The 14,600-nt window shown below is 38.9% G+C and overlaps 1 protein-coding gene and 1 long non-coding RNA gene across 3 annotated transcripts in view; one reads left to right on the top strand and one right to left on the bottom strand.

The window, feature by feature from the left end:
• Nucleotides 1–14,600, top strand: part of COL28A1 (collagen type XXVIII alpha 1 chain) — a 162,057-nt gene that overhangs the window by 81,924 nt on the left and 65,533 nt on the right. For both annotated transcript variants that reach the window (XM_041728092.1, XM_041728093.1), the window contains 4 exons: nt 563–631; nt 1,266–1,334; nt 4,538–4,606; nt 4,721–4,789. In XM_041728092.1, coding sequence (XP_041584026.1) covers nt 563–631; nt 1,266–1,334; nt 4,538–4,606; nt 4,721–4,789 — 276 coding nt within the window. The remainder of the gene's footprint in view (nt 1–562; nt 632–1,265; nt 1,335–4,537; nt 4,607–4,720; nt 4,790–14,600) is intronic.
• On the bottom strand, nt 1,972–14,108 carry LOC121474923. Its single transcript, XR_005983583.1, has 3 exons — nt 13,981–14,108; nt 5,312–5,482; nt 1,972–2,394 (listed from the first exon to the last, which is right to left on the bottom strand). It is a non-coding gene; the product is annotated as an uncharacterized LOC121474923 (long non-coding RNA).

The following is a 14,600-nucleotide window of genomic DNA, read 5'->3' as shown; positions in this document are numbered from 1 at the left end:
AAAATTTGTTTGAAATTCCATTGTTTTTACCATAAACTCCCTACTTCTAAAAAAAAGAATGTGAGCTAGGATATAATAGAAGACTGATATGCCACGGCCATAAAATAAAATAACAAAGGAAAAAGTTATAAACTAGAAGGAAAATTATTTACCTACCAAGTGTACCCAAGAACTTATACTAAAGAAAATTCTTGTAATTGAACAAACATTTCCCTCTGAGCTTCCTGGCATGCAATACAAAAGAGAAGCACCATGAATTATATAATTTTTATTATCTAATAAAAGAATGCACAAGAGATTAAAATTTCTAATATTCAGAAACTAATTGAATGCATTTATTAAAGGCACTGAAATCTTAATCGTCAAAAACTTTAGTAGTGGTTTAGCAAAGATGTTCAAATATTTTCACATTGGTCTGTGAAACAGGGTCTGTGAAAATATTATATTAAAACTTAATATTTTAAAAAGCTGGGAATACATTTCTATGTTTTTCCTAATATAATTCATATATACTGTTTCTTTGATTGTAATGTAATGAGAATTTTGCTCTTTTTTTTTTTAGGGTGAACCAGGAATCATGGGCCCTTTTGGGATGCCTGGAGCGTCAATTCCTGGGCCACCTGGGCCAAAGGTATACATTCTTGGGAGTGAATGAATGAATGAATGAATGAATTTATTTGTTTGTCTGTTTGTTTATTACTTGGATCTTTGGCAGAGTATGGAAAAATTCATGATACCAGTGTACCAGAATTTTAGTTTTAGAAGAACCCAAGATATTATCTGGTTCAACTTTTGCATCTGCTAGGAAAGACTAGCAGAAGATTTAAGATTAGAAAACAGATTTCTTGCTCCTGGTCTTGAACCTGTCACTTCCTCATGAACTACCTCCACCAAATCTTAGACCCAAATGCAGGTAAAATTTATTCAGAAGAATCTGGTGGAATTCATAATCAGAAAGTCTGGCAGAAAGAAATCCACTCAGATTTAAGAGCATTCTCAGGCATTCTTATAGTCTAAATATTTGAGCCTAGATTGCCTCCTATTTCAGTGACCTTTCTATAAACAGCTGTCATAATCTTTACTGACAGGTTTTATTTGCTTCGGATTTGAAATCCCCCTCAAATATATTAGAAGAAGCTACTACCTTAAGATCTGAAACTGATAAATTAAACTCTGTAAATTGGCCCATCTCTTTTGTGTTTTGTGTTTTTATGGTTTCTCCTGCCATTTAAAACCTGAAACTGAACATTATTTGAAATGTGCAGGGAGACAGAGGAGGACCAGGGATGGCTGGATTTAAAGGAGAACCTGGAATTGCTATTCGAGGACCAAAGGTAGGCTTTATTCGTGTTCTTTCTTTCCTTCTCTGTAAGAGACAAAGGAAGGGGTATTTAATGCACAATATATTGATAATCAAGATTTTTCTACTCAGTCTACATTGATGAAGTTGAATGTAAAAGTACACTACTGTCGTTTTTAAAAACCAAGCAATCAGGGGTACCTGGGTGGCTCAGTGGTTGAGTGTCTTGCCTTAGGCTCAGGTCCTAATCCCAGGGTTCTGGGATTGAGTCCCACACCACTCCCCACAGGGAGCCTGCTTCTCCCTCTGCCTATGTCTCTGCCTCTCTCTCTGTCTCTCATGAACAAAGAAATAAAATCTTTAAAAAAAATAATAGAGTAAATATCAAGCCATCAGATAATTCATTTCTCACAAATGTGGAGGAACTAGATTTTGGATGACTAAACAGTTATTTGAAAATGCTCCTTTTGTAATGTCTGTGATATGAGATTATATGACCTTTAACTTCTTTCATTTACATGTTAATGGCCTAGGTATCTCTTTCACAAAACATTGTCCAGGAAGTTCATGTTTGGAAGCTTTACTGAATTAAATTGCTTTGCTTTGTTTTTCCATCTTTCAGAGTTATTTTAAATGAAAATGCAAATAATTATAGGAGATGACAGCTTTAAGTTATCATATCTATTTTCCATGGCAACAAAGCACCATTTCCCTGCTCACAAAAACCCAGCATCACAGCAAAATTTAACATTCCAAATGTCACAAACACATCCCATTCCTGTTTATGAGAATAGGCTTCAGGGCTCCATAATCAGCACTTTATTGAATTAGTAGCATGTTTTTATGTGGTTTCAAAACTGGCTTTAGTGCTATCAGATTGCTTCTTCTGGATAAAAGAGATCAAGTACTAACATCAGTGATTTTCAAGCTTCAAAAAAGAAAACTTAGAACCATCTCTGAAATATAATGCGAAACCTACTATAGACTGTTATTAAGTTGGAGTGCCCCTTCTGAAGGTCAACGGAGGATCCTGACTTCCACTGTTGTTAATCACTTAACAGTGTCCTTGGTAGAATGACAATCTTCTGGTTTACCTGGGGACACACAAGATTCCCAGACTGAGGGATTTGCAAGCTGAAACAGAGCAAGTCCAGGGGAAACCAGAACAAGGTAGTCCTCCTACTCCCCCAGACCCTGAGGCACTGACAACCCAAGCTATCTATGACACAAGGAGAAAATTGCAAATTTTCTTTCTTTCTTGATATGGCCTTGGTCAAGAATGTTTGGATGGCAATTTTCATATAGTTTGATAACATTCTGAATCTGCATATTCCTAGTTCCATGATTTAAAGTTATTTCTCTCTACTTATACTATTCTTTACTGTAGAAATAAAATCTAGTTAAATGTACAGCCTCGATTTAGAAGCCTCTCTCTGCCCTCCCTTTTTTTTTTTTTACTGATTCTTGTTGGCATTGTGGGTGATGTATTTGAAGTTCTTTACCTCTTTGCTCTATCATTTTTCTAATCCCTTGGCCTCTAATGATACTTTCTGCCATCCTTCCCTAATGCACTAGTTTATAAGCTTTTGAAAGGTGAAATGTCCGATGCAAGTTTTGAAACGTAATTCAGTTTTTTTCTTTAAAGATTTTTATGTATTTAATCATGAGAGACACAGAGAGCAAGGCAAAGACATAGGCAGAGGGAGGAGCAGACTCTCTGCAGGGGACCCGATGTGGGACTTGATCCCAGGACTTTGGATTCACGCCCTCAGCTGAAGGCAGATGCTCAATCACTGAGCCGCTCAGGTGTCCCCATAATTCAGTTTTGCATAGGACTTCAGGGAGCTCCCAGGTCCTTCCCTAAAGCCAATTACAAAATACCAGATTAAGATTTCTGCCTTAATTCCTGTCAAATGAGAGAGACACTTAAAAGAGAACTCATTCACAGGCCATTTTCTTGAATCCAGTGCATCAAGGCCAACTGACAAAAATTCTACCTATAAAAGTGTTGTGAGGGGGGATTCCTGGGTGGCTCGGCAGTTTAGCGCCTGCCTTTGGCTCAGGGCGTGATCCTGGAGTCCCAGGTTCGAGTCCTACATCAGGCTCCCTACATGGCGCCTGCTTCTCCCTCTGCCTGTGTCTCTGCCTCTCTGTCTCTCTTTGTGTGTCTCTCATGAATAAATAAATAAAATCTTAAAAAAAAAAAAAGTGTTGTGAGGGGTCCAGAATGAAAATCTGAGACAGAACCTTATCCCTTATCCCTGCTCCTGATGTTTTCTATTAACATTAGAAGTAACGAGGTAACTGACACTTTTGCAGGAGGCAGGACAAAGATCTCTATGGAAAAAAAAATGTTTAGTTGTAAATTATAAATGTTTTAACATTTTTTTTCTCCCAGTGTGGGTGCCAGAGGATAAACAGTAACAGCTGCTGATAATCTGCTTGAAACTTAGAAATAAAAATTGAAAGTGAATTTTGATTCCAGTTTTCTTTTCCTTTCAACTTAACCAGGGAGCTGTTACTGCTTTGTTTTGTTGTTGGCCTGTTTCTTGTGTAAGCAAGGAAAGAAATGGGTTTCTTACTTTGGGATGTGTCCATGTGGATGTTTAAAGCTTTAACCTTAAAGATGGTTGGAATAGCACAATAAAGTGCTTCTGAGAAGTGACTTCTCAGAAGTTAATTTGTTTTTAATTTTCATTTGGGCTTATTTATTCCCTGTGTAATTTGGGCCCTGTTGGGGAAGGCAACAAATGGAACATAACAGTAGGTAGCATATAGTTATCTTACTTGATATTCAGAATTTTACAATTGAGATCTTGCTATGTATTTTTTCCTTCTCTTCTCATACTATGCATGTTAAAATTTCTCATTTTTATACTTCTCTACAATTCATGATACAAAAAAGTGAAATTTTAAAAATTAAAATATCAGTAATCAGTCATTTTTAATTCCTATGAATTAAATTAAATGTGTTTCCTATTGAGGATTTTATAGCAGTTCACATATATTCCCTATATTCATCCCATCCTTCCCACCAAATGCAAATGGGTAAGACTTACGAAGAGAGACTCAGAACAAGTTATCATCTGTGATAGAACTCCCTTCTCAAATTTTTCAAATCATTCCTCTGCACTTACCAACTGCATGTTGCCAGATAGAGTTGGTATTATGCTGAAGTTTTGCCAGGTGTTTCATAAGTTTAGTCTTATGATATGATCTGGTGTCGAATTTACACAGGGGGCCCAAGGACCTCGGGGACCCATGGGTGCTCCAGGACTCAAAGGTGATGGCTACCCCGGTGTGGCTGTAAGTGTGGACATTGTTGTTCTTTCCTTCATTCCCTCCCTCCTTCTCTTTTTTTCCTTCTTAACATTGCACATGACAAGGACACTCATTGTCTCCCTTATTATGTCATCTCAGGGACCTCGGGGACTACCAGGACCCCCTGGACCAATGGGTTTGCGTGGAGTGGGGGACACAGGAGCAAAGGTAAGATTTTAAAGTAGGTTACATAGTAGCTTCTAAAAAGGATGTCTTACCAAAGTGATTTTGGTAAAGGTGATTTTTTTTTTTTTAATCAGACGTAATAGAGGGTAGTAGTGTCTAAAGAATTGATAGTTATTTATCTTCACCAATGGACTTCCTGGGGGAACTTGCACTACTTTGAACATGTATATTAACTTTGTGCATTTTCTCCTGCTTCTCTGGTAGCAACTCTCACGTTCTTTTGCTGCTTTGTTTTCTGTAAAGTCAGAGTTTGGTCCAGAGCCCTCTGCTCTCCTCTAGACATCTCTTACCCTGGGAGTTCTCATCTGGCCCCATAGCTTTACCCACTACTCATGTGCTTATGCCTTTCAAGTTTCTGTCTTTCCCCCTAAGCTCTGGTTGTCTATATCTAGCTTCTTACCATATTACTTCTCTTAGACGTCTCCCAGACATCTCTAACCTAGGGTCCAAGATTTAATTTAATTTTAATTGTCACCTCCTAAGCCTGTACACGGCACCACCTACCTCATGCTCAAGCCAGGAGACCTGATTCATTCTTGCCCCTTCCCTTCCTTCTCCCTCCATGTCTCCTCTTTTGGTACATTTTGTCAGTTTTTTCTTCAAAGTATATTTTGATTCTAACTGTTTTTCTCCTTCTGCTTCACCAGGGCAAATCACCATCAGCTCTTGCTTGGGCTATTAAAAAAAACAACAAAACAAAAGAAAACAAAACAAAACCAAACCTTCATTGACCTTTCTTCTTCTTCTACCTTGGCCCCTCTGCTACCTGCCCGGAAGAGTGATCTTTTAAAAGCATGAATTAGATCATATCCCTTTCCTTCTCAAAAAACACTGATGGCTTCTTTCTCCACTTAGAACAAGAGCCTACCACTTTCTGTGGCCTGTGAGTCCCTTGATGACCTGTTTGTAGCACCTTCCCCCTTTCTCCTTTGTTGCCTTCTGCCTGGAAGCCACACTGGCCTGCCCTATTTCATTTCATTCCTGCTTCTGGGTCTTGGCTCTGTCAAAATGGCTTATTCTAAGGACATGGCTCAAATCTCACCTAACCTGAGCCTGACCACCTAAACAAAGAACAGTCCTCTCTTCCCTCACTCATCACTATCACATCCCTTTGTGTATTTCCTCTTTAGCATGTATCACTTTTTCAAACCATCTTGTTCATTTACTGTTCTGCCTATTCCCTGAGAGTATAAGGTTTCCTGAAGGCAGGTTCTTTGGCTTGTGCCCTGATAAATTTCTGGCACCAGAAGTAGGCATGCCACCAAATAGGAGCTTTGTAACATGTTGAATGAATGAGCAACATTACCCTAGGGAGAAAATATGTCCTTAGAAATATATCTACTTAGTTTTTCAAGTGCTTCTGGGTCATTGGAGAGAGATGTTATAATTGCTCGATGTCAAGTTCCTTTTTTGATTTTTTTGGTCTTTGCCCCAGCACGTGGGAGTGACAATGCTTTTGTATGGGGGGGTGGGGGCAGGTACCTATTTGCCTTCTCCTAGGTAGAATGAAAATTCAGAGGCGATGGCACTAAATTTTGTCATTAAAGGACACCTTGACTCCCCCTTTTCTCTGTTCGGGTAATCATGAGAGCCCAGGGGAAGGTGTGTCTGAACGTTTACTGTGCAAACTGTACACAATAGCATACGTGAGATACTTTTATCAAGGTTCTGGCTTGGTCCGACTCAGAGCTGAATCCAATCCTCTAACACACCTTGACAGTGTCAATAAGCCATGCTGAATTTGGGTAGTGAAGTATTCTTTTTTTCTCTAAAGCATAGTAATCTGAAAATGTTAAAATGTAAAACTAGGAAGACATTTCAGTATGTAAACCTTGTTTTCTGTGTAATGTGGAGCTCTGGTAACAGCTTTTGTGATTACATAAATATTCTTTCAGTTAGGAAAGTAGACACTTATTTAACATACAGCATGAAATAAAATATATTAAACGTATAATGGAATGTATTTGTATTAAAATGGAAACATGATCATTTATGTTTCCACTGCTACTGTTTTATGTTTACCAATGATACTAAAGCCAGGCACCGGGATGCCTGGGTGGCTCAAAGGTTGAGCATCTGCCTTTGGCTCAGGTCCTGGGATCGAGTCTCATATCAGGCTCCCTGTGAGGAGCCTGCTTCTCCCTCTGCCTATGTCTCTGCCTGTCTCTCTCTGTGTCTTTCATGAATAAATAAATAAATACAATCTTAAAAAAAAAGCCAGGCATTTACATATAGAGAACATTGTAAGATTTGTTTCTTGTAAGTCTTCCACCACATCAGGTTATTTAACATACAAACTAAAACGTGCATTAAATGATTCCATATACTGGTTTTCTCTGAAAGTCCCTCTTCTTTGCTATCGTATGTATTTTAGGGGGAAAAAATCAAGAAAAAGCATGTTCCTTCAGAATTTTATGCTGCTTATTTTACTTTTTTAAACAACTGACATGTTGCCAGAGATATGTCCTAAGTGAGACTCATTATCTCTGTTAGCCCACACAGGAGGCTGAGTGGAGGCAGAAGCTGACAGCTCATTCCTGGCTGTGGGGAGGAGGAAATATTGGCCAGGACCTGCCTCTGTCTCCCTGTCCCCTCACCACACTCTCAGCTGCCTTTTCTTTTTCTCTTTGACCTTTTCCTGTGGTTGCTTGGAAAATGTATTTTCCTGGAAATAGTGTGAGCTGGTCTTAGAATGAAAGATTTTAGATCACATACTTGAAAATAAAGGAAATTCTAAAAGCAAATACCAGCTTTTAAATAACTTTCAATATCATCTCTCATCTTTAGTAGAGGTCTTAAAGTCTCTATGTGGCCTTTTTCTCTAAAGAGAACTTTTAGAAACACACACATGCAAGTAAAGAAAGAAAGATATTTGGAAAAGTTTAATTCCACCTAATTTTGTCCTTCTGGTTTGATAAAGTGGAGGTAAGACCCTCAAAATGATGTCAATGGTAGCAAAAGCCCTGGTCTCAAATGCATGCAAAATTCATCTCCTTTCATTCTGACTTAAAATAACAGAGAAATTGTAAGTCTGTGGGAGTGTGTGTGTGTGTGTGTATGTGTGTGTGATTGTATAGACATATATATATCTGATATGTTTTTCATTTAAACTCTGTGTAGTCACCTTAAAATATTGGTCTTAGAGCATTAACTTACAAAACCAATGTGTTTTGAAATGAGGAAACCATTAAGGTTGACAATTTATGGTAAGTTTTTGTGCTATTTAGTTAAGGGCACATGTGTTTAGCATATGACACAGACTTTAGAATCAAAGCTTCTATGTTTCAAAACATATCAGAAGCAGTCCCTGACATCTTGCATCCTTGTGGTGCTCTCTGGCTTTTTTCCAAGTGGAAGAATTTCCAAATAACATCAGTGGTTAGAGTATGCAATTGCATAGAATATGCAATTACTCTAATTGTAACCAAATTTTGACAAGGGCTTCTGAAAGACTTCTAAAATTCTTGTAAAAACTACACTTAAGTAGATAGAAGATACAGCTTTAAAATCTGCTTTTGATGGTTTAGCGCCTGCCGTTGGCCCAGGGCGCGATCCTGGAATCCCAGGATCAAGTCCCACGTTGGGCTCCCGGCATGGAGCCTGCTTCTCCCTCCTCCTGTGTCTCTGCCTCTCTTTCTCTCTCTCTCTCTATCATAAATCAATCAATCGATCAATCAATCAATCTTTAAAATCTGTTTTTGAAACATGGCTGAAGAGAAACTGACAATTTGGTTTTTTGCTAAGCGGGAAGCACTCATCTAGTGTCTGGTTCCCGGACCCAGACTTGTTTGCTGATGAGGAAGCCAAGCTCAAAGATCTTATTTGATGCTGCCTGCACTTTTTCACCAGACTCCTACAGACGAAAAGGACCCTTTGTGATTTGGGGACAATTGTTATGTGATCCTCATCTGCCTTTGAGAAGCCCAGTTAACTCTTTGCTCCTGTATTTCCGCCTGCAAAAGCTCATGAGGTGCGTGTCAACCAGGGCCTGACCCACTCACATATCTGGGGGAGAAATACAAGGAGTAGCTCTCCGGAGTTCCATGAGGGCAGGTGCATCCTATCATGCACCTCTCTCAGTCCCCTTCAGTGTGCTAGTTCACCAGAGAGGAAGCCATTTCTTCCCTAAAGCTTTGGAGCAAGTGAGCTTGGCCCAGTCCTTGCACAGAGGGACTCTAACCTGCCTGGTAGGGCCCTCAAGGACCTCTTTGCCATCAAGTGGTTGGCATAACATCTGTGGGCAGAAAGCCCACATTGGGTCATTGCTATTATGGTTGTATACTATGTAAATGGACATTATATACTACCTAAATATTTCCAGAATATAAAGGCATTATAAACTACTCCCTTATTTTGTAGGTAAGGAAATCAGGAAGCAGAAAGGCTGAACACCTTGCCCCTTTACAATAGAAACAGTGTTGTTACTATATTGTGTTTATGTGCAAGAGGGAGACCATGAATATTGATGAATGAATGCAAACGAAATGGATGAATAAATCAGAGCAGAGAGACTGACCCTCTCTGCTCTGCAGATGCTTCATCTTCAAAGCTGTCTATCTTCCAGATATCTTGGCTTCGCTTCGCATACGGTGGGACTATTTCTCTTTCCATCCTAGCTTTCCCATCATCAAAACTTAAATCATGTAAATATTAACAAGAAACATAAACCCAAACCCAAAAGAGTTAAACATTTTTCAAAAGCTTTACATGTTTGAATATTGTAAATACATGCTTTACTTGACAAAAATGGCCCATAGTCATAAATTAAAATGCAAAGTTCTGTGAAATTCCACTGAGTATCATTATTCTAAAAATGTTCCCAGCATTTGAATTGCCCCTCTGTTCTCTGCGATGGCTCACATATGTGCACACCACCGACAGGCAGTGGCAGAACAGAGGAGCAATTCACACAGAGATGTAGTAGGAATTTGTGGATTCCACTGGTGGACATGACCTGGACAGGAAGCTCCATTTTGAACAGTCTCTGACAAGGAGGGCTGGCCTCAGGTACAGACCCAACAGTGAAGGGTCTGCGACTCCAAGTTGGGGTTGAAGAAACCCATGTCCCATAATATGACTGCAAAATTGTGACAGGCAGGACAATCAGCTCAAAAACAGGACTAATGAAAGCCAGAGCCATATCAAGTTAAAATGCCAGGCAATTTGACCTTTAGATTTCAGAAAAGGTCACATTCAAGACCAGGAAAACTTGAATAGGTGACTTTTCAAGGTTATTTCCCCAATTTAGTTCCATGCATGTTCTTTAATATCAGAGCTCTATTCTCGTCTGTCTAGTGACCTTCAGGGCTGCTTTCATTTCTCCTTGTTGTTTTCCTAGCTCTGCATTTCTCTCCCCAGTGGTACCTCCCTCCTCTCCCTTCAGCCCTGGAGACACACTCTAAATCCTCTTAACATTAGCCACCCAAATCACCATCAACACATTTTTTATTTTCAGCCTTTCGGACTAGAGGAGCTCCCCCACAGTGGGAAATTATATTGAATATCAATATAAGAGAACCTTCCCTTCTCTCTGTCATTATGGACAATATCATTATTTCTATTTTTAAGATTCCTAAGGCAGCTAAATAAGAAAGATTCTCTCCCTTTCCAATGAAATTCTTGGCTCCTTGGCACAGGGGAATCTTTTGTTCATCTTGATTAGTTGATTTTGAGAAAAGAAACAATCGACAAATCCTCCCCTTCCCCCAAATTCCCCCCTCTTCCTCTCCTATTCCCCACCACCTCCCCTCCCTCCCTCCCTCCCTTCCTTCCTTCCTTCCTTCCTTCCTTCCTTCCTTCCTTCCTTCCTTCCTTCCTTCTTTTATTTTTGATTTGCCAGTATATAGTATAACACCCAGTGCTCATCCCATCAAGTGACTTTCTCAGTGCCTGTCACCCAGTTACCCATCCCCCTGCCCACCTCCCCTTCCATTACCCTTTGTTTGTTTCCCAGAGTTAGGAGTCTCTCATGTTTTGTCACCCCCACCACCCCTTCCTAAAGCAAGTTTTTAAATTACCATGGACTTTGAGACACTACTGCTTTGAGGTTAATATTAAAGTTCTAGGAGAGAAATTATTTGGAAGAATGGAAATTATTTTAAATATCTTGAAATTTAAAGCTAATCACCGCTTTGACTTACAACTTATTTTGAAACTCAGTCATTCCCTGGTTTTATCATTTAGTAGATTCTTGAATACTATTCCTTGGACATTTCTTAAGATCTAATTCTTTTCAAAGTGAATTCAATTTGCTTTTCATTGTTTCCCAAGTACAAAAGCATGAAGTCCCTTTTAAAACAACTGTAACATGCTTCTACCATTCTCTCAAAGAGTGACAGGGACTTAACTGGCAAGGTGAAGCAGTGATTAGAGCCTTGTCTTCATGTGTGGTGGGGGTGGAGGGAGACAGTCCAATTGGGCTGCTTTGTTTGTCTTTAAGAGCACTATCTTCTCAAACATTATATTTAAATCTCATAAAACACAAAAGGTATACTGGATTGTTTCCTTTTCACTGCTCCACTTGGACCTCTGTTACTTCCTAGCTGTGTGACCTCAGCAAGTTACTGACTCTCCTGGGACTTAGCCTCCTCATCTGTGGTGTGGAACAATGATACCCACCTCATAGGGTTATTGTGAGAAGTTAATGGAATAATGTCTAAAGTAGTAGTAGTCATCACAGCATGTATTACTCTGCCAAATCAAGTATATTGCAGTATGGATACACAGATAACATAAGAATTGGTATAGGTAGAAGATCTGGGATGAGACTAAATAAAACATTGGAGTAAACCACAAAACTGAGCATGACAATGACAGAGAAATGGAGAGGCCAGCCTGAGACAGCTGGGCACTATGCTAGTGGCAAGGGCCTCATAGGGATCTTGTCCTGAGGATTCTTTCTTGAGCATCCTTGAGAGTGTGATTGATTGAATGTAGGAAGTGGACTTTCACAGCCACAGAGACCTGGTCTTTGCATCAGATGGTAGCTGGAAGAAAGTCTCTGGATATATTAGCATTTTGTGTCTAGCTCCAGCCAACACCAGGATGGTAGATGCACTCTGGAGTCAGACCTGGGTGTGAATTGCTGCTGGCTACATGGTTTTTAAAAAATCATGTATCCTATCTGGAAGTCTTAGTTGCCTTACATATAAAATGAAGTAAGTTGATGTTGCTAGGATAGGATAAGACAAGGAATGAAAAGTACCTGCCATATAATAAACTAATAAGTCTTAATTGTTTATTTTATTATTAATTATAATTTTAATATTAACCAAAGCATAGGTTTACCAATGAGAAAAAAGAATGAATGGGATAGTGTGTTTGGTTTCTTTTCCTATCTTTTAAAAAATTAAATTTGTGATATTAATAAATGAATGATGACTGGGACCATCATAAGATTATGCATGATTTTAAAGGGGTTGAAATCAACCACTCTGCAAGGTTATGGTCTAGGTAAAATCCTTCAGGGAATCATTTGTTAAATTCCCATATACAAGTACTGCTGGTAGTTAGTTCTAAAGCTGGCCATTTCCTATGAAAATGAAAGGAGTATCTCAAGTCTAGAATTCCTTTTGTGGGCCAAAAGGAAACTCTGGGAAATCTAAACAGTTTTGCTTGTTTGTTTGTTTGTTCATTTTGTGGAGGGTAGAGGTAGGACTTAGGCTATGTGGTCTTATGAAATTGATGGATATAGTAAAAAAAAAAAAAATGGCAACTCTAGAATTTGCTGTCAGGGCTGTTTATTATCTCCTAATGCAAGGGCTCCCTCTGCAGGCTCCAACAACTCTCAGAGCCTGCCTGGGAAGCTAAGTCCAGCTGTGCAAGTGCCTGTAGGAATTCCTTTAATTTGTGATTGTCATGTCATCCCTGACAATCAAACTACACGTCTGAAAATGTCATGGTAAATGCACTTCTTAGGTACCACTGGTGCTGCATTGTGGCAGACTGGGTGCTGTCAAGTGGTGAAGTGAGTCTGGACCATGGTCCTCTTGTATCCATTCACTCGGTGTTGTGGGTGTTGTGGCCTTCTATGGGCACATGGCCCGTGGAGCATAAGACATAATATATTTTTAAGACTGTACCATAGTAGAGAGACACTGTCTCTGTGGATTCACATAGCTCATTAAGTGCCTGATATTCCCATCTATTAAAAAGTATGGTACAGAAACACCAAGGAACAACCCTAATACTATGTTATAGACCAACGGTAACATCTGCAGAATATGTTAAGCTAAGACTGATTTAAAGTCTACCAGATAAATAAATGCATATGTCAGATTATATTTACCTAGGGGAAAAGGTTACCAAAGATTGTTTGGATAGATAAAACAGAGCTATATGTCAACAATTACATGGATAAGAATGGAGAGTTTATTTGAGGTAAACACTGTTGCACCACAGATGATGTGGGCATCATGCTATCAAAGTTCATTGGCCATGGTTCAAGAATAGAAAGGGCAATACGAAAAAAAAAAAAAAAAAAAATTAAAAAAAAAAAAAAAAAAAAAAAGAAAAGAAAGGGCAATACGATGTCTACAAGGTCTGCACTCAGCCTTCAGACTCTTCTACATGATGAGAGTTAGGGAAACTGAGTAAGAGAGAGAATGAATAGCAATAATGAGCATGGACAAGGCTAGCCTAAAGTACACTCACAACTTATTTCAGCTGTTTTTCCCATTTGCTTTCCCATCTGGTGTCTGTGTGTGTGTGTGTGTGTGTGTGTATTAGTATGATTAACACTAATTGAAAAGGAAGTTTTAACTAAAATTATCATTAAAAAAATATCATGAATTGAACTGTAGAGTATTGAATTCCTTCTTAACAGAAATATTACTCAATAAAAAAAGATCTTCTACCTTGTCTCCATATTCTTAGTTTTTAAAAGACATGTAACTTTTGAGACATACCAAGGATGCATGAAAGACATGTAAGTCCTAATGATACTGAATCCACCTGTGTGCTTTAATCCTTTGTCCGTCTTTCTATCTTTAAAATCTTGTATTCTTCTCCTTATTAATGGTGAACATCATGGTAACCTTTCCTCACTTTTATTGGTGAGATTTTTATTGGAAATTGTTTGTGGATCTTAAAAAATACTATTAAAAACATTGTATTATGAAAATTATTAAGCATAGATAGAAGTAGAAAGACTAGTAAAATGAACTCCCATTTACCTGTCACACTTCAACAATTTTCAGTATGTGGCCAACCTTGTTCCATTCTCCTCTTCCCCGTGTTCCACTGCATTACTCCACAGCAAATCCCGGACATCTCCCATAGAAAGGGTTAGCGTTTGTCTCTCAAATATAAAGGCTCTTTATAAAAACATAACTGAGATATCATTAGCAAACTTCGAAAACATGAATAATTCCTTAGTGTCATCAAATATCTAGGGTTCGAACTGACCAGCTTGTCTTACAAATTTGTTACAGTTAGTTTGTCTGAATTGGGATCCAGATGACGTCCACACATTGCTTTCGATTGAGATGGTTCTTAAATCTCTTTTTATCAAAGGTTAGTCATCCTTTGTTTTTTCCTTGAGCTTTCTGTGTGGATGATTTCCTTGTCTTTGAGGGTCCTGTAGATGCTAATCTTACGATGTTAACATGTTTCTACACCCTCTGGTTGTCAGATTTAGAGACTTGCTCAGATATAGGTTCTGTTTTTCTTAGCAGCATGCTTTCTGGGTGGGCCTGTGTACTCCCCATTGCACCACACAGGGTTGCAGCCCTGTGCTTCCAGCCTCACCACAGAAGGGCAGAGGTGAATAGAAACACAAGAGAGGGAACCATTG

This window comes from Vulpes lagopus, chromosome 13 (genome assembly GCF_018345385.1).
Source record: "Vulpes lagopus strain Blue_001 chromosome 13, ASM1834538v1, whole genome shotgun sequence".
Taxonomy (NCBI): Eukaryota; Metazoa; Chordata; class Mammalia; order Carnivora; family Canidae; genus Vulpes; species Vulpes lagopus.
The sequence above is the reverse complement of the archived record's forward strand: the minus strand, read 5'-3'. Positions and strand labels throughout refer to the sequence as shown.